The sequence below is a fragment of the Ictalurus furcatus genome, chromosome 2 (genome assembly GCF_023375685.1).
Source record: "Ictalurus furcatus strain D&B chromosome 2, Billie_1.0, whole genome shotgun sequence".
Taxonomy (NCBI): domain Eukaryota; kingdom Metazoa; phylum Chordata; class Actinopteri; order Siluriformes; family Ictaluridae; genus Ictalurus; species Ictalurus furcatus.
Window position 1 is genome coordinate 4,292,962 of NC_071256.1, and position 25,268 is coordinate 4,318,229.

The following is a 25,268-nucleotide window of genomic DNA, read 5'->3' on the forward strand; positions in this document are numbered from 1 at the left end:
CTACTACTGTTCCTCCTACTATTACTTCTACTACTACCACTACTACTGTTCCTCCTACTATTACTTCTACTACTACCACTACTACTGTTCCTCCTACTATTACTTCTACTACTACCACCACTACTACTGTTCCTCCTACTATTACTTCTACTACTACCACTACTACTGTTCCTCCTACTATTACTTCTACTACTACCACTACTACTGTTCCTCCTACTATTACTTCTACTACTACCTCTACTACTACTGTTCCTCCTACTATTACTTCTACTACTACCACCACTACTACTGTTCCTACTACTATTACTTCTACTACTACCACCACTACTACTGTTCCTCCTACTATTACTTCTACTACTACCACCACTACTACTGTTCCTCCTACTATTACTTCTACTACTACCACTACTACTGTTCCTACTACTATTACTTCTACTACTACCACCACTACTACTGTTCCTCCTACTATTACTTCTACTACTACCACTACTACTGTTCCTCCTACTATTACTTCTACTACTACCACTACTACTTTTCCTCCTACTATTACTTCTACTACTACCACTACTACTACTGTTCCTCCTACTATTACTTCTACTACTACCACTACTACTGTTCCTCCTACTATTACTTCTACTACTACCACTACTACTTTTCCTCCTACTATTACTTCTACTACTACCACCACTACTACTGTTCCTCCTACTATTACTTCTACTACTACCACTACTACTGTTCCTCCTACTATTACTTCTACTACTACCACTACTACTGTTCCTCCTACTATTACTTCTACTACTACCTCTACTACTACTGTTCCTCCTACTATTACTTCTACTACTACCACCACTACTACTGTTCCTACTACTATTACTTCTACTACTACCACCACTACTACTGTTCCTCCTACTATTACTTCTACTACTACCACCACTACTACTGTTCCTCCTACTATTACTTCTACTACTACCACTACTACTGTTCCTACTACTATTACTTCTACTACTACCACCACTACTACTGTTCCTCCTACTATTACTTCTACTACTACCACCACTACTACTGTTCCTCCTACTATTACTTCTACTACTACCACTACTACTACTGTTCCTCCTACTATTACTTCTACTACTACCACCACTACTACTGTTCCTCCTACTATTACTTCTACTACTACCACTACTACTGTTCCTCCTACTATTACTTCTACTACTACCACCACTACTACTGTTCCTCCTACTATTACTTCTACTACTACCACCACTACTACTGTTCCTCCTACTATTACTTCTACTACTACCACTACTACTGTTCCTCTTACTATTACTTCTACTACTACCACCACTACTACTGTTCCTCCTACTATTACTTCTACTACTACCACCACTACTACTGTTCCTCCTACTATTACTTCTACTACCACCACTACTACTGTTCCTCCTACTATTACTTCTACTACTACCACCACTACTACTGTTCCTCCTACTATTACTTCTACTACTACCACCACTACTACTGTTCCTCTTACTATTACTTCTACTACTACCACCACTACTACTGTTCCTCCTACTATTACTTCTACTACTACCACCACTACTACTGTTCCTCCTACTATTACTTCTACTACTACCACCACTACTACTGTTCCTCCTACTATTACTTCTAATACTACTACTATTACTTTTAGCACTACTATTACTACTACTATTACTATTACTTCTATTAATACCTCTACCACCACTGTTACTACTACTTCTTTCTTAGCACTACTATTGTTACTTCTACTACCACTACTACTACTATTACTTCTACTACTATCTCTGCTACCACTACTTCTAATACTACTCCTTCTATTACTCTTATCACTGTTATTATTACTACTACTGCTGTTACTTCTACTATTAGGTCTATTACTATATATTTTATTATTGTTCAATTTTGCGAATTGTACTGCCTAGCATTTAATTGTGTTTAATTATTGTTGTAGTAGTAGTTGTTATCATTGTTGTTTTTGTTGTTGTGTATAATGCACACCAATAAAGGCCTAGTTTCTAAGTCATTTTGGCCACACACACACAAACGTGTAAACTCACCTTGCGTGGTCATTATTTACACACCTCCTGTGATAGCAGCCCATTTTTCATTCTCTTACACCGTGTCTGAATTTGAGCCAAATTGTGCATACACTTGTAAAAAGCAGTGGTATTCATTTTATAGGGAAAATCCTCTTATTGCAAGTAAGTTTAAAAAAAAAAAAAAAAAAAAAAAACATTGTTCACACTGAGAACACACACACACTGTGACAAAATAAAATATATATTTAATGATTTATTTGTTTATTTATTCAATAAAAAGATTTCGGAAATGTTTTCCTTATAGGGACCAGTCAAATGTCCCCACAAGGATAGGAATATCTATCTATCTATCTATCTATCTATCTATCTGGTCTAAAGTATAATACATATAAAACCAACATATACTGTAATCGCACACATAGATACACACATACACACACACACACACTCTAGGTCACTATTTATGGGAGGCGTGTGCGTCAGGCTTATACTAATTGGTTAGCTGGGCGTTATATTTTACGCTGATTTATTCTGTCTGTCTCATAAATTCAGAGCAAATGAATGGGCCGTTTAGGTAAACTTAAAATGATTTACCAAAACGACTGTGCGTCAGTTCCCCTGATGCCCACTTTGTTTTTGCTTGTCTCGGTGTCTCACAGGGAATTGCTCTACTTAGGCTTTTGAAAACGATCACTTTGGGTTGTTTTTGTTTTTTGGGGGGGTTTTTTTCTCACCGAATACACACTCCAATCGAACCGCATTAGTCTTGTTTACGACACGGATGCTCACGACGTCCCCGCACCTAAAAAAGCCGCGAACCGAAGACGGATGTTCGTCAGCTGCGAGAGTGTTATACAGCATCAATCTCGGAGCAAACCCAAAGCACTGCTTCCACACCAGGCCCGTGCTGATGCTTGCAAAACTAAAAAGGATATTAATGGAGTTATTCTAATTGCACGAGTAATGCATGCATGCCTGAGATTTCGTGCTGCTCGTTTTGGGCCAAACACTTAATCACGGGGAAGATAGCTCCAAAAAGGAACGCTCGGTCCCGAAGGAAGTGCAGGAGGTCAGGGGGAAAAAAACGCCGGAAGAGCAACAGCACCACTCTGTGTTCGAAGAACACATTGCGGTTTTAAGAAAGGCCGAGATTTGTCCTGCTCACCGCTTTTGATCCTGGTCAGGGTTGGGATCGATCCGGACTCTCTGGAAGACGGGAATTCAGCCCGGATGGGACACCAGTCTCACACACACACTCATGGCTGAGATTTGTGCCTGATGTATATGATCTTACACCTATTCTGGCATGGATATATCTCAATGCCGAATAGGCACTACATTCATTTTTAATATCATCCATTCTTCTATAATACTGCTCTGACTCCAGTTAGACCATTTAATGTTGACCAAGTTAAATATTCACGAGTTATCTGTTCATCTCAGCCTCCAAAAACAAGAAATTTCACCAGGATCATCTTCTTCTGACGTTCTGAAGCAAAAACGACTTCGTATAGTAAGGAACGTCCTTTTTTTGGGGAATACAGCATTCATTTTGACATTTTTATCAGCCTCAAAATGGACGACATATCGCTTTTTCTTACCGTGCATTCCTTTCTTTTTCCTCGCATGTCCCAGTGAACTCATTTCCTATTAAAGAACAACAGCGTAGACAACTTAGCATTAATAAATCCTATCATTGGGCAACTGGTGGCTCAGGGGTTAAAGGTTCTGGGTCACTGATCAGAATTTCAGGAGTTCAAGCTACCACTGTTGGGCCCTTGAGCAAGGCCCTTAACCCTCAATCGCTCAGATGTATAAATGAGATAAATGTAAGTTACTCCAGATAAGGGCGTCTGCCAAATGCCGTAAATGTAAATATATATTTTATCTAGTTACTGTATATAATAGAGCTGACTGCAGTGTTCATTATTTTTATATATATATATATATAGACTATGTGAAGTAATTAATTAAAGTGTGCATGTTTTTTTTAATTTTTTTTTTATTATTGTTTAAAACCGATAAGTGGCAGCTTTTGTTCTCCCCCGAGTGCCTGTGGTTACTATAAAACGGTGTGTATATTTACACACAGTACTGTGCGAAGGTTTCAGGTACATGCAAAGAAATGCTGTAGAGCAAAGATGCCTTCAAAATAATTCAATTAAGTCTTTATATATGCATATATATATATAGATGTATACAGTATCTCACAAAAGTGAGTGCACCCCTCACATTTTTGTAAATATTTGATGATATCTTTTCATGTGACAGCACTGAAGAAATGACACTTTGCTACAATGTAAAGTAGTGAGTGTACAGCTTGTGGAACAGTGTAAATTTGCCGTCACCTCAAAATAACTCAACACACAGCCGTTAATGTCTAAACCGCTGGCAACAAAAGTGAGTACACCCCTACGTGAAAATATCCAAATTGGGCCCAAAGTGTCAATATTTTGTGTGGCACCATTATTTTCCAGCACTGCCTTAACCCTCTTGGGTACGGAGTTCACCAGAGCTTCACAGGTTGCCACTGGAGTCCTCTTCCACTCCTCCATGACGACATCACGGAGCTGGTGGATGTTAGAGGCATTGTGCTCCTCCACCTATGTTTGAGGATGCCCCACAGATGCTCACACTATCCGTCGTTACCCAGATGTGGACGGGTTCCTTTCTGAGTCCGGTTTCCTCTCAAGGTTTTTTCCTCATAACATCTTAGGGAGTTTTTCCCTCATCACCGTCGCCACCGGCTCGCTCAATATGGATAAATTCACGCACTTAAAATCTCCATCATGTGTTTATATATTTCTGTAAAGCTGCTTTGAGACAATGTCCATAGTTAAACGCGCTATAGGAATCAAATGGAATTGAACCGAAGAGTAGATGTTCCGAGCTATTTATTGTTTAAACAGTCAATCTAACAAAAAACACCTGTCAGTCGCGTGTTCCAATATTTATGCTCGCCTATGTTCTAACGCGTTGAACGCATCTACCTAGCCTATAAACACCAGGAAATACAAGCTCAACTTCTAATCTCACTTCTCATGTTCATCTTTCGATCTCAAACCCAAATGTCAAAAACAGTAAAAACAAAACAAAAACAAAAAAAAAAAAATGAATTGGCCTTGCCGTTCCAATAGTTTCGGATGGGACTGTGAAATGAAACATGCATTGAGGCAAATGCATTTTGACAAAGCTACTTAGCTGCTCGGATGTGCGCTCCTATCCAAGTAAACACACGGGGGGTGGGGTGGGGAGGGCTGTGATGAAGATAACCCAGCAACAGGAGACAAACAAACATCGTCGGCTCAGAACCCAGGTCCCTCGCCATATGCCTGCGTGTGCTGCTTCCTCTCAGAAGGTCATGGAAGACATTTTTATGAGCCGTTCAGATCAGTCATTAGATCAGATTATTGCAGAGGGATTTGGATGCTACCTGCGTGCGCACGCCTTAGCGTCACACCTTTATAAGTTGTAATGCGACGACGCACGATCGCCTGGAGGTTTTTGATCGGTGTTGGTTATTTGCGTGATTATGGCTCGGGGACGAGAAAAGAAGCCGAACTAAAAGCAGGCCTTGGGGTTTTTTTTTTTTACAGCGTGTATCAGTAACATTACTGCAACGTGGCTTTATTTTACTCGCCAGATGGACTGTAATTGATGTATAAACCGTACATACTTGCTTGGAGTTGGATTCTGCCTCAGTGCAAAATCACTTTCTGCCAAATGAACACATGCAAATGGAAAAGCAGGAGTATGGAAGACTGTAATCGATGTTCGCAGAATTCCTGGTGCAACATCGTCCATGTAGACACCCGATAAAGTCCATTAAACCTCATCGGACCAAATGTACAACCCGGCGTCTGTTGTGCACGCCGAACACAGGCGGGCGGCTTCCTCTCAGGTGGCCTTGTTTTGTTCTGAACAACTGCTGTTTGAGTTTTTCCAGAGCCGGTGATTAATAGGGATCATATTCAGCTGTCAGCAAATGATGGTTGAAATTCTGCCTTTATTTTTAGACCACTGAAGTCATGCATTCAGGTTACTGGGCAAATATGATTCGTTAATCATTTTCCTCATCATCCCAGGTGCACAAAGGTCACGTGAGGTCACAACGACAACAACAACAATTGAGTAAATGCACAAAAGACAAAGAAATGACCGTACTGTAAGGCTTATGAGTGCATACATGAGTGTAAGATCAGACAACCCGTGACTAATAACTAAACCGTCCATGAATTTAGATTTAAAACATAATAATAATTAGTTACAAAACAATAATACTATGTAATTAAACAGATTTATAACCCTTGGAGTCCCAAATGTTCAACAATTACAATAGCATTTTTTAAATAATTAAAATTTTAGTCACACTTACGTTTCTTCATGTATTCGTTTATTATTATTGTTATTATTATTATTATTATTTATCGTTGTTGTTATTATTAATGTAGTTGTTGTTATGAATAAATATATAAATACATACAATTTTCTTTTTTTGTTTATTTATGATAATTGTCGTTGCTGCTATGAATAAACACACAAACACATGTTTTTCTTCCTGTTTGTCTTTGGTTTATTCACTATTACTGCTGTTGATGATGCTGTTATGAATAAATACATCAATACAAACCTACGTATATTTTTTCTTTGTGTTTTTCTTTTCTTTATTTATGATGATGATGATTATTGTTGATGTTCGTGCTGTTGTTGCCGCTTTGGATAAATACTATAAACATATATACCTTTTTCTTTTTTGTTTTATTTATGATCATTGTTGTTGTTGTTGTCGTTACTATGAATAAATACATAAACACATGTTTTTCTTTTTGTCTTTCTTTTGTTTATTTACTATTAGTGTTGCTATTGTTGTTGATGATGTTGTTATGAATAAATACATCAATACATAGCCTACGTATTTTTACTGTGTGTTTTTCTTTTTGTTTATTTATGATGATTATTGTTGTTGTTGTTGTTTGTGCTGTTGTTGCTGCTGCTTTGGATAAATATAGAAATACATATTTTTTCTTTGTTTATTTACTATTATTGTTGTTGATATTATTATTATTATTATTATTATTAAATATTATTATTTTGTTTATTATTGTTGTTGTTGTTAACTTTCTTACTACTTACCTTTGAACCTTGAAATATTTATAGAGGATTTTGAACAAGTTCATTTTTAATTCAGATCAGAAACCCGTTGATTCAGGTGCAGCACACACAAGATACAATCCTGCTGTTATTATAAAGTCGAATTTGTGCTGATTAAAAAGATTTTTATTTCTTGTTTTTATATCATGAACTTTAACCCTTTAGACGAACCGCAGCCCTGTCGATCAGACAGAACTTTCTAAACCAATTCCGCGTTTTAGAAACCGAAGACATCTCCACGGTCTGACTCAAAAACCGGAGCACGTCCAAACGCGCAGCACCTCCCTGTGCACGCGCACTACACGCAGCATAAAATAAAGGCTTCCGCGCGCTTTCTAGTGCACTACTTATAAACTAAGCTGTGATTTGTAATACCGCCGGTGTGTGCAGTACAGACCGAGAGCTCCCACTTCCTGGAGCTCCCAATAAGCCGCTTTTGCTCCGAGGGGGGGCAGAAAACAAAAACAACACGAACAACATGGAGGCGACGAGTTAAAGTTCGTGTGTAATGGGTGGAAGGACGTGTGGCACAAAAATTATAATAATAACAATAAAGCCAATGTCGGGGAGCTTGTATTCCTCCGCAATACAGCTAAGCTAAGCGGCCTAGCTAAGTAGCTAACGCTCCAGCTCGCTGGCAGAGTCGCCGGCGTTATACTTTTATTTACTTTATGGTTCCAGCGCAAAAACCTCCACCGACTGCCTTGCAAACGCATTATTTATTCCGGACAGGTAACATTACTGTCTCCTGTCACGTCCTTCGCACTTTCCACGGAAGAGCTCGCGCGTTAGCCCGGTACCGCTGTGCTAGCATGTTAGCTAGCTAGCTAACTTTCCAAAGTTGCTGCAAAAATCCCTCAGTGTGTGTGTGTGTATGTATGTGTGTGTGTGTGTGATGCACGGCCTGGCAGTACGACTCAGCCACACGCTTAATTTTTACACCGCAGACGACGACGTCCTTTTTGTTGCCACATACTGAATGTTCTTAGCTCTTTATTATTGCTTTTTTTTTTTTAAACGCGTCGTATTGGTGTTTTAATGCTTGGTGCTAGCTAGCTAGCCGGCTAGCGATGTCTGTCCCGTCCTCAGAAATGCTCGAGACGCCTCCTGGATATCCTTTCGAAGAGATTGATTATGCAGACATTGATGTGGAAGAGGTAAGATATGATATTTGAGGGAGGGAGGGAGGGATTTATTATAATTTTTTTTTAATTTAACATCTTTATTATCGAAGCGAATAAATTCAGCTTCATTGTGTGGAGTCATTAATGTTGGTGCTGTACAGACTAAATGAATGCACTCCTGTCCTTTTAAAGTGGCTCTGAAATCCAAAAATATTCTCCTGTACCACTTCCTTGGGCTTTTGGACACCAACATGTGAGGGAGAAAGTAGTTTTTTTTTTTTCTTTCCAGTTAAATTTTTACAGCTCCAGTTAAACCATAACACACGTTATTTTTCCATGACTCATACCTGTACTAATCTTGCGCTCGTCCAGTGAAACGCTTTCTAGAAGGTTTAAGTCCCGCCCATTTACCCAGGTCAGAGTGCACCGCGTTCAACGACACCTCATAATTTCCAACCTTCGATTCGGAGGGGGCGGGTAATAAGTATGAAAGGTGTCCTCAAACCCCGGATTCGACATACGACGTCAAATCAAAATCAAAATGGCCGCTCGCTTCTAACAGACCGCACGCTTTCTATTGCTGCGTCGCAGTTTGCTTACTTATACTATACGCTAAAGTGGTGCCGCTGTTGGTACCCTTGATCAAGGTCCTTAGCCCTCCCTGCTCCAGGGGCGCCTTATCATGGCTGACCCCAACTTCCTAACAAGACGGGATACGCGAAGAAAAGGATTTCACTGTGCTGTAATGTATACGTGACTGATAAAGCCTTCTTCGTCTTCTTCACTAGATGACGACCCTGACGTTCTTCTCGGAGGCGTTCACGTCCTCGGAATTAAACGAATCCGCGTGAGATGACGGTGTTGACGACTCGCGTTATTAAGACACGATTGCTAGTCAATTATATGAACGATCGCACGTAAATATTCCTGCGTGCATGCGATTTTTCGAATTTACCGCAGATTTTCCGCAGATTTGGGCCGAGACGCGTCACGGGACATCATGAAAACGCGCATTCGGTCAAAGCCCTCACGTGCGTCAAACATGAGGACAGTTCAAAACGTCTCATCCTGTACGGACTGTTTAGAGACCTAATATTACTTCAAGTACTTTCACTTCTGAAGGATTCTTCTTCGCTGCAGAAACAAAACGTCCAGTGGGTGGCGCTGGACTCGATCGAACGCCCTCTATAGCACTTACTCATAACACGCTGTATAATACAACACAACCCAAGTACACTTGTAAGTACAACCCAAAACACACCGAGTTGTCTTGTTCAGACTTCGCACAGGTAGGAGGAGCTGAAGCAGGTCTGACTCCACCCCCTGGACTTTTGGTTCTGCAGTAAGGAGTACTTGCAGCTTGTTTTAGCAGCGAACATGGTGCATTTTAGTCCCTTTTCCAAACATTCCTTGCTAGAGGAAAAAAAAACTTTTTTTATTTGAGAGTGCAGAATTTTGTGCAAGTTCACGGTTCCCAAGTTTTGGCTGTTCCAGTGCTGAAATGTCGCTATGTCTTTAACACACAGCAGCAGTAACGTAGCGTAATGTTTCAAAATGAACTAAAAGCCTTCGTTGTCATGTTTTCAGGTGGTGGGCAGAGGAGCTTTCGGGGTCGTGTGCAAGGCCAAATGGAAAGGCAAAGACGTTGCAATCAAGACCATAGAGAGTGAATCCGAAAGGACGGCTTTTGTCGTAGAGGTACGATCTAATCAGGCTTACGGTTCTTCCTTCGAGCGCCGTCGACCGTCACGTAATCCTGTTTCATCCTAAAGGTCTTTCTTTAGATCCGTGTTCCCTTAAAGACCTTAAAGGGAAAGTGTACCATCAAACACATCCAATATGTTTTCTATTTATAGCGATTCTGGTGCTCATTTCATGCAGCGTAGCATAGAAGTACTTGAGACGTCGGCGCAAGCGTCGGAGTAAAAGTCCCAGAATGCATTGCGGCTGTAGACTTAGTAACAGCAGAGACTCGGGAGTACAAATGAAGCGGCGAGAAATGTGGACTGACTGAAAGATTAAAGCGTCTCTGCTTTGAATCGCTGTCTTTAACTAGGGATGAAGCAGGGATTAATTTCCACAGCCGGCTGCCAGACAGCATCGTGGGTAATGCAGGAAAGTTTAAGCAAACAATTTTAAGTTTCAGATCGATCTTGATTTATCATGAGTAGAAACTGAATAACAGGCTTGTTCCCCCACCAGGGGTTTGAGCATTATTCAGCAGAGTAAACGAGCGAATGTTTCACGCGGTTTCTGATCAGTTTTAACACGCCAGGTACATCATTTATTCAGATTATGTTAGTTAGCACTTTTTCGTTTCGTTCATTCGTTTCCCAGGCAACCAGAACATGATGAATCTCCTTCACGATTTGTTCACCTGGCTCCTCTTCTTGTTTTCTTTTCTTTCTTCCTTTCTCCAGCTTCGTCAGTTGTCTCGCGTGAATCACCCCAACATCGTGAAGTTGTACGGCTCCTGTCAGAATCCTGTAGGTCTTCGAGTCGGACTCGAGCTCCGTTTCTTTTGTGTGTCTTATTCTGAGCAGTGGTTTTGTTTTCGCATACATCTTTATTAAATCCTGTTCCGCTCCCGATCGTCGGGAATGTGTCTCTCTTCATAGGTATGCCTGGTAATGGAGTACGCAGAAGGGGGCTCTCTGTACAACGGTGAGTGTTTTTAACAGTTCAAAAGAAAACGAGAAAACCTTCCATGTATTCGGTCGATTCTGAAAGAACTAAAATGATTAACGATGTTAATTAAAAAAATTAGAATATATATATATTTTTTTAAAAGCGCGAATAGCTCGAGCTCGTTTCCTGCATCGTTTTCCAGAACCCGTGCCCATAATTAAAACTGTGAGGTACTGACAGAAGTCATTCTTTTTTAGTGGGGGTGCCAATATATATTTCTATAATTTGGAAATCACTGTAGTTCGTCTAGGAGTTGCGCAGTACATCGCTGGGACGACTGAACACACTAAACGTGCGCGAAAACACGCTTTCGCGTTACTACGAGATTACGGCTGCGTGACGAACATGGAGGTTTTTCTCATGTGTTCTACACTCGATTCATCCAGAACGTCCTGTGTGTGTTTAAAATGTCACCTGTCCCGCAGTGTTGCACGGCGCCGAGCCACTCCCCCACTACACAGCGTCCCACGCCATGAGCTGGTGTATGCAGTGCGCTCAGGGCGTCTCGTACCTCCACGGCATGAAACCAAAGGCTCTCATTCACAGGGACCTCAAGCCACCCAAGTAAGCACTGCACTACCTCCTTGTCTCACTCACTACTCGATACCGTGTCCTCTGTTTTAACGTCGCAGGGATTATTCAACTTCGCTCTCCAGCGCCTTCTCGAGTCACGCGTCGGAAGGCCTTTACACCGCAGCACTGCGGGATTTCCATCAAAGGGTGTCGGTTTATTTTCCGTAACAGCGCGGTAGTTCCGGCTTCAAGGCAAATCATTATATATTGCATGCGCTTGGTCTAATACGTCATCGTTTCTTTAGTAACCGCGTACAAGTATGATGTGATGTTCTTTCATACATTTATGGCGCAGTGGCCTCCACTAATATTGGCACCCTTGGTAAACATGAGCTGTGAAGGCTGTGAAAAATTGTCTTTATTGTTTAACCTTTTGATTTTTTTGTTTTAAAAAAAAAAAAAAAATTCACGAACATACTCTGCTCTCATGTACATCAAACAATTGCAAACACTGGGCGACTAGGAACAGGAAATTGTTCAACCATGACTTCCTGTGTCACACACAGGCCAAATTCCCTTAGTCATTCATAACAGTGGGTAAGATCTTTGACACTCTTTAAGAAGGGTGCCAATATTAGTGTAGAGCATTGTAGGGCCTGTTTCCACCTGGTCACTTCATGCGTTTTCTCTGATCAGATCGCTGTCTGATTTAAGACGGTTCCGTTCATACTTGGCCACATCACGCGTTTCAGCTAGACGGGTATATCAGTCCGATCTTCTATTCTCACGCGAAATGCAAGTGCACCTTTCCGCCGAAATGAAACGGCAGCCACTGTTCTTTTGTTCCGTTTGGGTTTGCGAGTGCAGTCGAAAAGAAAACAAAAACGCTTACGCAACAAAAGGCAGCACTTATCTTCGCTTCACTGTCGGCAGTACTAAACTTTTAAACCCAGCGAGATACCTGGATGAAAGCGGTGGGATTTTCCTGGTGGGAAAATATAGCTCTGGTTTCTTTTACGGAACAAGACCGGCTTTCCAGTTTCCTATTGGGGCGCCGGACCCTCGATTGTCTTTGTGTCAGCCTGCAAAGCAGTTTCGTGTGGAGGCACACTCGTCTCCGTCAGGCTATACCGTCCGATGAGTTGTTTTTCTGGCGCGGCTAAAACGAGCGACGTACGTCCGTTTAGGAAGAGAAAAGCGCTGACGTATGTGGTTTCACCAACCAGGTGTATTTAGACTTGACCAGTTTGGTCCCAGACCACCTCCTGATGTGATTTGAGCGCTCGGATTTAAATCCGTCTCGAATGCGTTTACACCTGGTCTTTTCACGATCGGATAGCTATCCGTTCCGAGAAAACGAATTCTATTCAATATACCGTGCGGAAGTCTTAGGCACGTGCAAAGAAACGTTTGGAAATCTTGATCTGTTTTTGTACTGGCTCGATAATGTAGAAGTTTGTACCAAAATAATTAAAAATAGGGTACCTAAGACAAGTCAACTGTTGAGCACTGTGTAACATCACCTTATCTTTTAATAACGCTTATTAAGCATTTGGGCGCTGAGTGAAGACACCAGTTGGTTAAGTTTAGCAAGCGGAATTTTCCCCCCATTCGTCCATTATACATTTCTTCGCACATTTTCAATCGGAGACAGGTCAGGACTGCAGGAAGGCCATGCTAGCACCCGCACTCACATCCGGGCAGAATGTGGTTCGGCTTCTGCTTTGCATAGTAAAGCCTTAACTTGTATCTGTGGATGCAGCGGCGGATGGTGTCAACTGCAAAGGTTTACCAAAGTATCCCCGAGCCCATGTCAGGATATCCATTACAGACTCATGACGGCTTTTAAGAAAGTGATGTCTGGGGGATCGTCCTGGTTTTTTAGCCTCGCCCTTTACACACCGAGATTTGAGCGGATTCCTTGAATCTTTTCATTATATTGTGCGCTGTAGAAGGTGAAATACCCGAAACCCTACCGATTTATATCAGGGGAATGTTGTTCTCAAAGTGTTGGATTATTCGCTGACGCATCTGTTGGCTGATCGGCGAGCCTCGACCCATCCTTCCTCTTGAAGGACTAGGCCTTTTTTTGGAGTCTCCTTATATACTATGATTAGACGATTGCCTCACCTGTTTCACGTCACCTTCTTATTTTAACTTCTCACATCGCTATCAGTCCTAAGTTGCCCCTGTCCCAACCTTTTTTTGCAACATCTTGCATGCGTCAATTTCAAAATAAACATTTATCTTCCAAAAAAAACTATGCAGTTGATTAGCTAAAACTTTAAATGCCTTGTATTTATAATTTTTTTTTTTTTTTTTTTAAATACAAGTCAAAGTACATTTATGTAAATATGAAAATACCTTCGAGAAGTGCATTGTGACATTTTGGTCATATCACCCACGCCTATCATCTTGTCAAATTCTCTGAATTTTATGTCCATATTAGGTGGAGGGGTATGAGGAGTATGCGGTACTGCAGAGTGTGTGTGTGTGTGTGTGTGTGTTACTTGTTTGCAGCTGGTTATTTACATACAGGCTGTGATTGGAAAAGCCTCTGGAAACAAAGTGACCAAGCAGCTGCTTCTCTACAGAGTCGACACCACCGCACCCAGCATACTAAACATCAATGCAAAGCTTACTTCCTGTTTAATTTGCATAATTTGTCTTTGATCTTTTATTATCCGTAATTAAAAATAGCTGTTTTGGGGGGGGTTTAGTTTCTAGGTCTCTAGGTCATTACCATATCATTGCCTTTTAAATGGAGCGTTCGTGCTACATCGTGGCTTGTCCCCTGTTTCCACAACCAAATATGTTTGTTTAGAGGGTCATTAGTTTGGCAGTGTGTTCTGTAATTCCTGATTCCGCATCGATAATTTAACGACCTCGCGCACATCTGTGCCCTTTCCGCAGTCTGCTGCTGGTCGCCGGAGGAACCGTTCTGAAGATCTGCGACTTCGGGACGGCGTGCGACATCCAGACGCACATGACCAACAACAAAGGCAGCGCGGCCTGGATGGCTCCCGAGGTGTTCGAAGGCAAGTCAGGAGCGGAAAGGGCACCGCAGCCCTAAAGCACCGCAGCACAAAGATCACGCTAATACGCGGAAATTAGCGTCTCATCGAACATTCCCTCTAAACGAAAGCATTAACAGCGTCCGTCCTTTATGCACGCTTCGTTTAAGACACGAGGTTTAAATGAACCGCGTCTAAGGAAGAACGAGCAGCTTGTGTGTCTGCATGGGGAAAAAAATATGTACCATCTGTCCAAGTTGTAGCGTTTCAGATCTTTAATTAAAAAGGCATCCGATCTTAACGTTCAGCACCGGGCGGTGGTTCCGATCTCTCCTTATGAGTGGTTTTGTTTGTTTTACAAAATGAACAAGTCGTAAGCGGGAAACGAGAAGATTTTCAAAACGAACGTGCACCTTTTGGGTGTTCTGCAGACTTTAAACGGAGACCGTCACAGCCTTGTTGTTTCTCGATTCTGATTGGTCATACGGCGTCGATTCGTCTTCTATAACGGCGGCTCTGACTGTATTTCGCCCGTTCACGTAATAAAACGCTCGTTCTAATACGCAGTCAGATGTCTCATTCTTTAATTGATAAAAAAATAATAATAATGCAATCACTTATTAATCGCGTTTATGTAAGAAGAATAAAACAGAAGTTACTCATAGCACCTTTAATCCTCAGCGTTCAACGAAACGGTTAATCATAACATGACTCTTCTCGTTTTGTTTTGTTTTGTTCATTTTTGTCGTCGTACTCTTCGTGATGAACTACAGAATACTTAAGACGTTATCACACGTATAACGAAGAACGTTTTCCTTGACGTGCGATTAAGAGGATTGTTGTGGTCTCGAAGATTAACCGACGCGTCCGTTAGCGCCAGCATTTGAAATAAGCCGATGCGCTGGAGTTCTTCTTAGGATACGAAGAGGAGAAAGAAAAGGGAAAAACCGCAGAGGACGAGCGCTGGGCTGCGAGTAGGTCGTTATCTTGTTTGTTAATATAAGTACGGCCCTCCCATGCTATTAGAGCTGTGCTCATTAGAGGAGCCAAGCTAACGCTGCTTGTTTGCTTTACCGATAAACGAATTAGCCGAAGACCTCAGCGAGGAAAAAAATGCGATGAGCGATGTAATTGAAGCATAATAAGAGGGGTAATTAAGCCTCTCTGAGGTACCACGAGAGGAAATTATCTCCTGCTCAGAAGAAAGGGGGCAGATACAGCATTAAGGTGCTGAGGATTATCTCAAGTGTGCTTGCTCAGTGAAACGAGGATTCATTCGTCAACATGTCACAATGCTGTCTTTGTTTTGGGTGCTGCGTCTGCTCTGTCAGTGAGTAAGCCTGTTTTTTGTTTTTTTTTTTTTTCTTTCTTTTTCTTTTCTATTTTTGGTCTGTAGGCAGTAACTACAGCGAGAAGTGTGACGTGTTCAGTTGGGGCATTATTCTTTGGGAGGTGATCACACGCAGGAAGCCTTTTGATGAGATCGGAGGACCAGCCTTCCGGATCATGTGGGCCGTGCACCGTGGTGAGTCCCTCTCACAAACCCAAGCACACTGTTAGTGTTTAAACGTATACCGAGTTGCCATTTTATGAGGCACAGCTTACTATACAGGTGCCAGGCATGACGGGTGCTTAGAGTACTTGCAAAGCTGCTAATTATTCCCACAAACGCAGTGTCGGTATTCAGTTTTACTTATTCATGTCGATCGAAAACATAAACCTAAGGTGGCGAGCTTGATCACATCATCCCTTATTACGATACAAAGTGGATATACAGTACTGCGCTAGAGTCTTATCGAGTCAGCACAAAAGCGTTTGTGTTTTCCGGCACAAAATTAAATTACCCTCAATTGTCTTCACCCATTGTATCCTGATGCGCGTCCGTACGTCCTTGTCAGGTCCCTGCTCAAAAAGTTAAAGGGATAGTTCACCTAAAAGTGAAAATTCTATCATCGTGTTATCATTTACATCCCTCAATGTCATTCCAAACCCAAATACTGTTACTTTTCATCACATAACAGAAGATCCCCCAACACACACACACACACACACACACTCTTTTTCCACTCTTATTACAGCTCTATTCCATAAAATGGCAGAAGATCGTGATCACGAGCGTTAAAGATGCACTATAAAGACCCCGTAAAATCTATACTCCTCCAAGCGTCCATGCGAGAGCTTTGCGTCGTACAGCTGCTTTTATAGTAGAGCTGTTTAAACATGCTTCAGAATTCTCCTTTTGTGTTTCACTGAAAACAGCATACAGGTTCGGAACAACTTGAGGGTGAATGAGTCGTTTTTCCTCTCGCCAGGTAACACGGTCGAGCCGTTTTACAGAGACGTCGATAATGAAAAGACATTCGGCTTATATATATGTATATAATTTTATTTTTGGGGGGGGACAGTGAAAAAAATAAGCGAACAGGAAAATAGTTAGCAGTTTTGTAATTAACATCGTGTCTGCTCTACTGTTGAAAGTGCAGAGAGAGAGAGAGAGAAAGGAAGGCAAGAAAGAAGACTTTACATAGAAAACCAAAAAAGACCCCCCCCCACGTCTTTTGTTCAGTCCTGTATATCTCTAGTGTACCTAATATAATGGCAACTCAGTGTAGGTAGGTTATTTTACACACGATATCAAGTAGTTAATGTAGTGGTGTAATTATTATTATTATTTTTTTTGTTATTGGTGGTTCATGATTTATTTATTTATTTATATAATTATTTATTGGTGCGCTCAGGAACTCGTCCTCCCCTCATTAAGAACCTGCCCAAGCCCATAGAGAGCCTGATGACACGCTGCTGGTCCAAAGATCCCTCGCAGCGGCCTTCCATGGAGGAGATTGTCAAAATCATGATGCACCTGATGAAGGTACCCGGCACTGTACAGCTCTCGCCAGGACAAAACGCTGCCGGAGATGCTGTGATGTCACGTGTCTGTCTCTTTCTTATACACTCAGTGTAGACCTCTTTCACACCTTCTTCACCTCTCTCCTCATCTCTCTCGTCTCTCTCTCTCTGCAGTATTTCCCTGGGTCAGACGAGCCCCTGCAGTACCCATATCAATATTTGGATGAAGGCCAGAGTAACTCTGCCACCAGCACAGGTATAGATCATTTCAATAGGCAGATTTAAAAACAATTTTTAAAAAATCCTCCTTTAGGCTATAAAGATGAAACCTCTCAACGCGTCGAGATGCACACGGAATGGTTTTATAATCACGTCGTGGTGTGGCACTGCGAATTAAAATCCGATCGGATCGTCAGATCCTTTTAGAGCTCCCCATCGCTAATACACATCACCAGAAAATCAAACCAGCCGTATAAACAACTCGGTGATGTTATTACTCTGTTCTTCATAACTCCGACGAGCACACCGACTCGATGTCCAGCAGCGTTAGCGCCACGTTTAAAACGTCGCGTGCTCCTGCATATAAAACTCGTATTAATTGAACGCTACAAAGGTGAGCGCGAGTATAAATAAACATTTTGACCGTATTAGTACCGTTACTGTTTACTCGCCGTTATAATCCCTATTTATTTAGTAACGGTGGCGTTTGAACAAAAGAACCGTCGCCCTGGTTTGGAAGACGGGTGTTTGTTGGGTTTTGATGGTATCTTTGTACCTGTTTTGCGGCTCAGGCTCGTTCCCCAGCATGAGCAACAGGAACGACGGCAGCATGGATCACGGCACGCCGGCTGGCACTAACGACACCATCAAGACCATCGAGAAGTTCGCACCGTTCAAACCAAAGGCATGCGATTGCAAACAAAGCGTGTGTGTCGTACTGACGAACGCCTGTCGGGGTGTGTGTGTGTGTAACGTGTATTTGTGATGCGCTCGTGTAGGCGGATCCTCTGAGGCCCGGGCATTCTCTGTCGAGAGGCGGCAGCGTTGAGAGTCTCTCAGTGCCGGGCAGGACGCACTGCCTGCCCTCATCCGACAGCAAACGAATGAGCGCTGACCTCTCTGAGCTCAGACAAGACGACAAGATGCCCTTCTCTCCAGGTAACACGCACACACATGGTTATACACACATTTACATTCTAGATAAACCCCCAGTCAAGGAATCACAGGTTTAGTATTTCTTTTCCAGCAAAATAGAATCTTAGGACAACTTCTGATGTATGAACTCGCAGTTTCATTTCTTAGCGTTCCGAAAGACCGTCACTAGAGACTGAATTTGAGATGTCCATCACTTTTCTTTTTTTTTTTTTTTTTTTTTTTTGTTTCTAACCCTCATCTCTAACCTGTAGGTCATTCGATATCGTGCGTCGATGACGACTAGTCCTTGAGACGATACTCTATCTCTGTCCACCCGCTCCTGTTTCCGGAGAGCAGCTGTTGAAGTCCATCAGTCAGCATGAATACGTATCGAAAACGACAAACGTTAGGCCGGAACAGTAAAGTATGGGAAGACCGTACCAAATAACATAAAGCTTTCAAACACAACATCGGAGCAATACAGTTAAAAAGAAATTGCCGTTTTAGTGGCAAGGATTTGTGGCAGCCAGACGATTCGCCGGAACCCTGAACGCTTTCGTATCCACTTTCAACGTGCGAAAGATTTGTATTCGTTTAGTTTATTTTATGAAGCCGTGGCATTCCCTTAGCGAACGCTTATGTGGCTGAGAAAACCCGTTTGCGAAAACGGACTTCCGGTCCAGAATGCTTGTTTGTATTTGGATACGCGTCCCGTCAGCCATTTTATAAACACCGTACTCTATGGGCTGCTGTAGATCCTGGGGGCGGAGCTCCGTGAATACGGGCAGGAATGGTGGAGTAGGCTCGATGAGTTTAAAAAATAAATTAAAAAAATCATTCCGATGTCAAACCCAAATGATTTCCACTCTGGATTGACCTAAAAGGTCAAAAGTTTGTGGACACTCGACTGAAATGTTTCTCGTGATCTTAAAACTCTTAAAGCTTTTGATCTGAAGGTGTATGATTAAACGTTTGAAATCGGTGTCGTAAAAAATATAACCGTGGCCCTGCGATGCACCGAGGGTTCGCGGGATAGACCACCGCGTTTCCACTCATGACAAAAGCGCCTACTGAAGATGAACGAATGATAAATTGATGTGAAATTGATGGATTTCAACAACTCCTCTCCCTTGCGAGTTTTAAGGAAAAACGGCTAGATAGATGATAGGTTGAAAACGCCAGGATATTTCTTTCTTTTTCTTTTTTTTTTTTTCCCCCCAGAACACCACAATTAAAACTGTTTCTGTAACTAGACTAACCCATCATCCTAATTGTTGGTGAAGGTTCACGCAGCGCCGCGTTATAGGACAGGGCGTGACCGCTCTGTTCGTCTCTCCAGCACCGCTCCAAGTCCATCTCTCTTCCCTTACAGCTCCGCACGGCTGTATTTGTTGCATCCTGCATGTCTGCATGCGTCTGTCTGTTCCTCCACGTCGTCTCACAACACGTGTCTTGTCCATCAGCTTGCTAATGTAGGTGTGTGTGAGTACAGTCTGCATGTCGGTGTACGCAGCTCTATATGTATGTGTTTTTGCAGCGCGGCCGCAGTATAAACGAGGCCACCGCAAAACAGCGTCGCACGGCACCATTCTGGACATTCCAGAGATCGTCGTCACAGGTATCGGAGCCGTGTCGTGCCGTGTCGTCCCGTCCCGTCCCGTTCACTTCTGGGCTTGCCACCGCTGCTGAGTTCTGACTCGAATCAGAGCAGTGTGGATGTGTTGAGAAGCAGGGCTGTCACTCCAGGATGTAGAAATGCGCACACACTGATCAGGGCTTGCTTTATTCACTTAAAATGAACAGATTAGCAGCAAATTTAATAATAAATAAATCAACGTCTATCAAATTCATCAGCTCATTAATGACGTCCTGGAGTAGCACCTACTGGTTCTCTGTCTGATCTCTGTCTGATGTTTTTCCTCCCTATATGGCTGTACTGAAGTGATTTGATGTGATATGATATGGCTGATCTACACTTTTTTTTTTTTTTGCCTTGTTTTTCCATCACAGACATTAGCTGCGTTTACATGGACGACAATAATCCGATTAAGACCATACTCTAATTAAGAAACTAGCATGTAAACAGCAATTTTTACTTACCTTAATCTAATTAAGGTCATAATGGAAGTAAGCAATAATCTAATTAAGACAGGTGGAGTACTCCTGTTTTAGTCGCATTATGGACGTGTAGTAGTGACATGTAAACACCTTAATCACATTATGAGCGTCGTGTGGGAGTTTTCACTGCATTTTGCGACTGGGCACGATCACACACGGCAGTTTTACGCTTTACGGCGAACAAGAGAGTTCGGCCGCGTCCCAAATCGCATACTTTCCTACTATAGGCCTGTAGTGGGGAAAAATACATGTATCTCGTCTACTATATAGACGGTAACTATACGATTTGGGACACACCCACCGCTTCAAGCAGCTGTCTAATAGCACGTACAGCATGACAAATAATTAACCGCACTTAAAGCGTCCGTAAAAAAATAATAATAATAAAAACACCAAAACTGTATACGGTACCATAACGAAGACGAACTGTATGTCGATACGTGAAATTCTGGAGGGACGGCGTGGCGCGGTGACGTAATGACGCGGGCTGTTAATCTAATTATGTTCTAGAACATGTAAAACGGGAACATGACAGGAGTATTCTAAAAGCGACTCATGTAAACACCTTAATCACAATATTATCTTACTCGGAGTAAGGTCGATAATTAGATTACTGCCGTCCATGTTAACGTAGTAATTGTTTTAATTGTTAATGATTTCCCCCCACTTTTTTTTTTTTCTTTAATGTTTTTGATGTCCTAGCTGGATTCGCTTAATTGTCAGGCTTAAACGGTGCGGTCGTTATATTGACACGCAGATCTGCTCTTTCAGCACACTTCACGCGGGTACGGCGTCCGGCTAGTTTTCACGAACGGGAGCAGCCGAACACGCCGGTGAACTCCGTGGACACTCGGCCTGCGATCGGTCATCTACAAACGAGGCGCGTCCAATCAGATTCATTCCAAGACGGATGACTTTGAGGAGCGCCTATTCTCGACACGTTTTAAAACGGCGCCATCTAGAGGGCCCGGAGCGCGGCGGCCGAATAATGAATTCTCACAAGCGTCGTCTCCGCGTTAAGTGTGCCGGAGCTAATCGGTAGTCGTAAATCGTCTACCGCTGCTGCTTTGTAATCAGACGCACAGGGTGTGTTCGTGTCTGATTCGCACATGGGAGGGGGTTTCTTAATTAATATCCAAAAGTGTGTTCCAGGGAAAGTGGAAACCCCATACACTCGTTTGCCTTCAGGATCGCTTTTAGGTTTGTCCATCATGACCATCACGACACGCGCTTAGGGTTCGTTTATTACGATTTATACCATGGAATTCCTCGATTACAGCAGCAATTCTCTCGACCGTATTTTTTTTTTTCTTTCTTCAAATGTTCAGCAGCAACGCTTGATGATCCAAGGCTCAGAAATAGGAAACGCTTGTAAGAGAGCACTTCATCTCGTTCATTAACTCTGCCAAAGAGCACTTCATTCATTCCGCTCGCATAGAGGGGTCGTTACTGTTCTTATCAATGAAAGGAACGGGGGCGTCGAAGGATGACGAGAGAGAAGCGGAGGAAAACGCCAGTCTTACCGAGCCGTATCGAAAATCTCATGCTGTTTTTATTTATTTATTTATTTATTTATTTATTTACATCTTTTCTTTCTTTATTACATTTGTAAATCTTTTCTCTTTCTACGTTGCTTGCTTTATTGCCATCCTTCCTTCCTTTTCATTTCATTTCTAGCTTTCATCTTGCTTTTCGTTCGTGCTTTCTCCCTCACTTTTTTTTTTTCCCCTTGCCATCAATCTTTCTTTCTTACATTCTTTCCCCCTGGTTGGTTTTTTTTTTTTTGTGCTGGCTTGCTTTCTCCCGTAATATATATTTTTTTTTTTTCTTGCCATCAATCTTTTCTTTCTTGCATTCTTTCCAACCTCGCGTTCTTTTTTTTTTTTTTTCTTTTCATTCATTCATTCTTGTTTGCTTGCGATCGTTCTTTCTTTCATGCGTCTTCTCTTTCTCGCTTTGTTTCTTTCGTTCTTTTTTGTTGTTGTTGTGCTTGCCTGCTTCTTTCTTGCCTTTTTTTTTTTCTCTTCCTTGCTTGCTTTTTTTTTTTTTGGTTCTTTTATTTCTTTTTTCTCATTTTTGTTCTATATTTATTGACTTATTTACATAATTCCTTCCTTCCTTCCTTCCATCCTTCTTTCTGACCTTCCAAAAGGACGTGTGTCCTGTAGGGCTCTAGCTTTGTAAATAAGGAATATTAGTCAACAGGAACTGAGTTTAGTTTAATTCTTCGAACCAGTAATAACGGTTTAAGTACTACTCATACTCTACTCCTACAGTTCGTATTTGAGACACGTCGCTTTGTATTTTCACTGTCTGACTCATTAAATGGAGATTGAGGGATGCTGACTCACCAGTTAAGAGAAGGGGTGTGTGTGTCTGTGAATGCCTACTTCTTGTTAGACTATTTGTGGTTATACGCTTTGGTAATACATCTCCTGTGTGTTCCTCTTACGATCTTCCAAACACAATGTACTGAAGACTGCGGTTGATTCGTGACAGAAGCTGGTTTACCAACGCTAGCCAAGCCATCCATGTTGGGGTGTGTGTGGGTTTTAGTGGTGTAGAATCTTGTCACATTTGGGCCACATATGAGCCTGTGCTGTTGACATGCCAGCGTGCTGGGAGTCAGGGGGTAATTCTGTGCAGCTGTCCCTATGTCACACACGCCCACCTCTTAGTCCTGCTCAGGGACAAGAACCCAGACGAGCGCGTAGCCTCCAGACTCACTCCTCGTTCTCCACTCTTGCTTTTTGTCTCTCTCTCTCTCTCTCTCTCATTCCCTCCCTCACTATAGCCACCTGCGACCTTAGACGGAGGTCGGTACAGGATCTCCCCGCCGCCTTCCCCGGCGAGACAGGACAGGTAAGAGCCTCACCTCACCTCTTCCCGTGCGGTTGCGACGAGCCGTTCAATGCATCGGCTTAGAAAAGAGGATATACCGTGAGCCACGTATAGCGAGGAATAAAATGCTGTCTACTATTGATGCGGATTTTTAAACGGATTAGGCCTCTGTGTACTTTCTGCTTGAGGCGTAGACGTAAAGCTCAGCTGTACAGGCGAAGTGTAGAGCTGTTAGATTAGTCGACGTAGTGTGTGTTTTTATTTCGTTTTCATTCGAGATTCTCAGTCTCCGTCATAGCGGTCTGCAGAAATCCAAACGTCCGGCGTGTGAAGACGCATCCGCTGCCGTTAAAAGCAGATCTTAAAGCCGAACACGACGAGATGAGCGTTAGTAACTAACGGCGCCGTGTTGAAACGATGTTCGTGATTGACCGTTTGCAGGAAAGCGGGAACAGCAGCAGGTCGTCCAGTCCCAGCGTGAGGATCGACAAAAACAGATGCCACATCTCTCCCGATGACCCTACAGGTACTTACACACCCGATACGCGCTCCTCCGTCTTTGCAGGAACACACTTTTGGGTTTTTTTTTCGTCAGCACAGCTTTAGTTAAGCTCTTCGGTTTTGTGTGTGTGTGTGTGTATGAGAGAGAGAGAGAGAGAGAGAGAGAATCAGTGTCATTGGTGATCTTTCAGTACAGCAGCTCTAGCAGGCTTGCAGACATTACGTAAGCCTGATCATCAGTCCAGTCTCTCTTTCACACTCTAATTAACGAGAGTGAGCCGGGGTTATTTACAGACGGTCACTCTAAGCAGCTTAAACTCCGACCGATTTGCTGCGAATGCACCTGTACGTAACGTATCGTAGAAGGTAATCCGGAGTAATAAATAAATAAATAAGGAATGAGAATGCAGGTGATGTAGATAGCCGCTCCTTATCCGAGTATCTTATCCATGTTCTTAACTGACCACGTTTTCTCTCTTCCATAGACTCTAACGGTTCTGATAACTCCATTCCCATGGCTTATCTGACGCTGGATCACCAGTTACAGGTACACACTCATCTCGTCATAGACGTCCACGATACGACACGGCACACGCTATTAAAAACAGCCACGCTTCTTTTCAGTAGACCTCTCTGCTCTCTTGCGCTGCAATCATAGTCTCACGTCTGTTTTACTACGGAAACGCTGCACTGTTGAATGTTTTCCTCTTAACAGACTAGATTTAAGTCATCAGTTAATTATACACTGCGTGAGCTAATTTAGAAGGGGGAGAAGGAGGAAAAAAAAAAAAACATTAAGCAGTGCAAGACTGGAAAAACTCTTCAGCGTTCTCAATTTCCTTTCAATTAAAGCGTGCCATCAGTCTCCTCCACCCTCGCCTCGCTTATTCCCAGTAGCATTGTGGGTGGGGGGGGAGGCTTCAAATTCAATCAAGTCGGGATTATAGCTCGTTACAGTCTCTTGAAAACCGATGCTATTTACACTGCGGAATGTTCTCATGAATACGCAGCGGCAAATGTTCGGGTGCTGCATTAGTCTGGCGTGTATTTTTAAAAGTGCAGACCATCTGTGATATAAATACCCGCTTTGCATTGTAAACTAACAAGCTTTAAGCTCTGAAGCTGATTAATGGATGTGCGTGCGTGGTATTTATTCGTTTATTTATTTTGCAGCCACTCGCTCCGTGCCCGAACTCCAAGGAGTCGATGGCGGTGTTCGAGCAGCACTGTAAGATGGCGCAGGAGTACCTGAAAGTGCAGAC

The 25,268-nt window shown here is 42.5% G+C and overlaps 1 protein-coding gene across 2 annotated transcripts in view; it reads left to right on the plus strand.

Annotated features, from left to right (window-relative positions):
* Positions 1-5,320: 5,320 nt before the first annotated feature.
* The window catches only part of map3k7 (mitogen-activated protein kinase kinase kinase 7), a 22,671-nt gene continuing 2,723 nt past the window's right edge, over positions 5,321-25,268 (plus strand). The window contains exons 1-16 of one of the 2 annotated variants that reach the window (XM_053643918.1): positions 5,321-8,383; positions 9,938-10,048; positions 10,771-10,836; positions 10,969-11,014; positions 11,464-11,602; positions 14,465-14,593; positions 15,966-16,090; positions 17,304-17,434; positions 17,587-17,668; positions 18,204-18,316; positions 18,411-18,570; positions 20,084-20,164; positions 23,459-23,526; positions 23,947-24,031; positions 24,492-24,553; positions 25,180-25,268. The exon at positions 25,180-25,268 is cut by the window's right edge and continues 27 nt beyond it. In XM_053643918.1, coding sequence (XP_053499893.1) covers positions 8,297-8,383; positions 9,938-10,048; positions 10,771-10,836; positions 10,969-11,014; positions 11,464-11,602; positions 14,465-14,593; positions 15,966-16,090; positions 17,304-17,434; positions 17,587-17,668; positions 18,204-18,316; positions 18,411-18,570; positions 20,084-20,164; positions 23,459-23,526; positions 23,947-24,031; positions 24,492-24,553; positions 25,180-25,268 — 1,574 coding nt within the window. In that variant the 5' untranslated portion in view covers positions 5,321-8,296. The remainder of the gene's footprint in view (positions 8,384-9,937; positions 10,049-10,770; positions 10,837-10,968; positions 11,015-11,463; positions 11,603-14,464; positions 14,594-15,965; positions 16,091-17,303; positions 17,435-17,586; positions 17,669-18,203; positions 18,317-18,410; positions 18,571-20,083; positions 20,165-23,458; positions 23,527-23,946; positions 24,032-24,491; positions 24,554-25,179) is intronic. The other variant, XM_053643927.1, reaches the window with a different exon arrangement.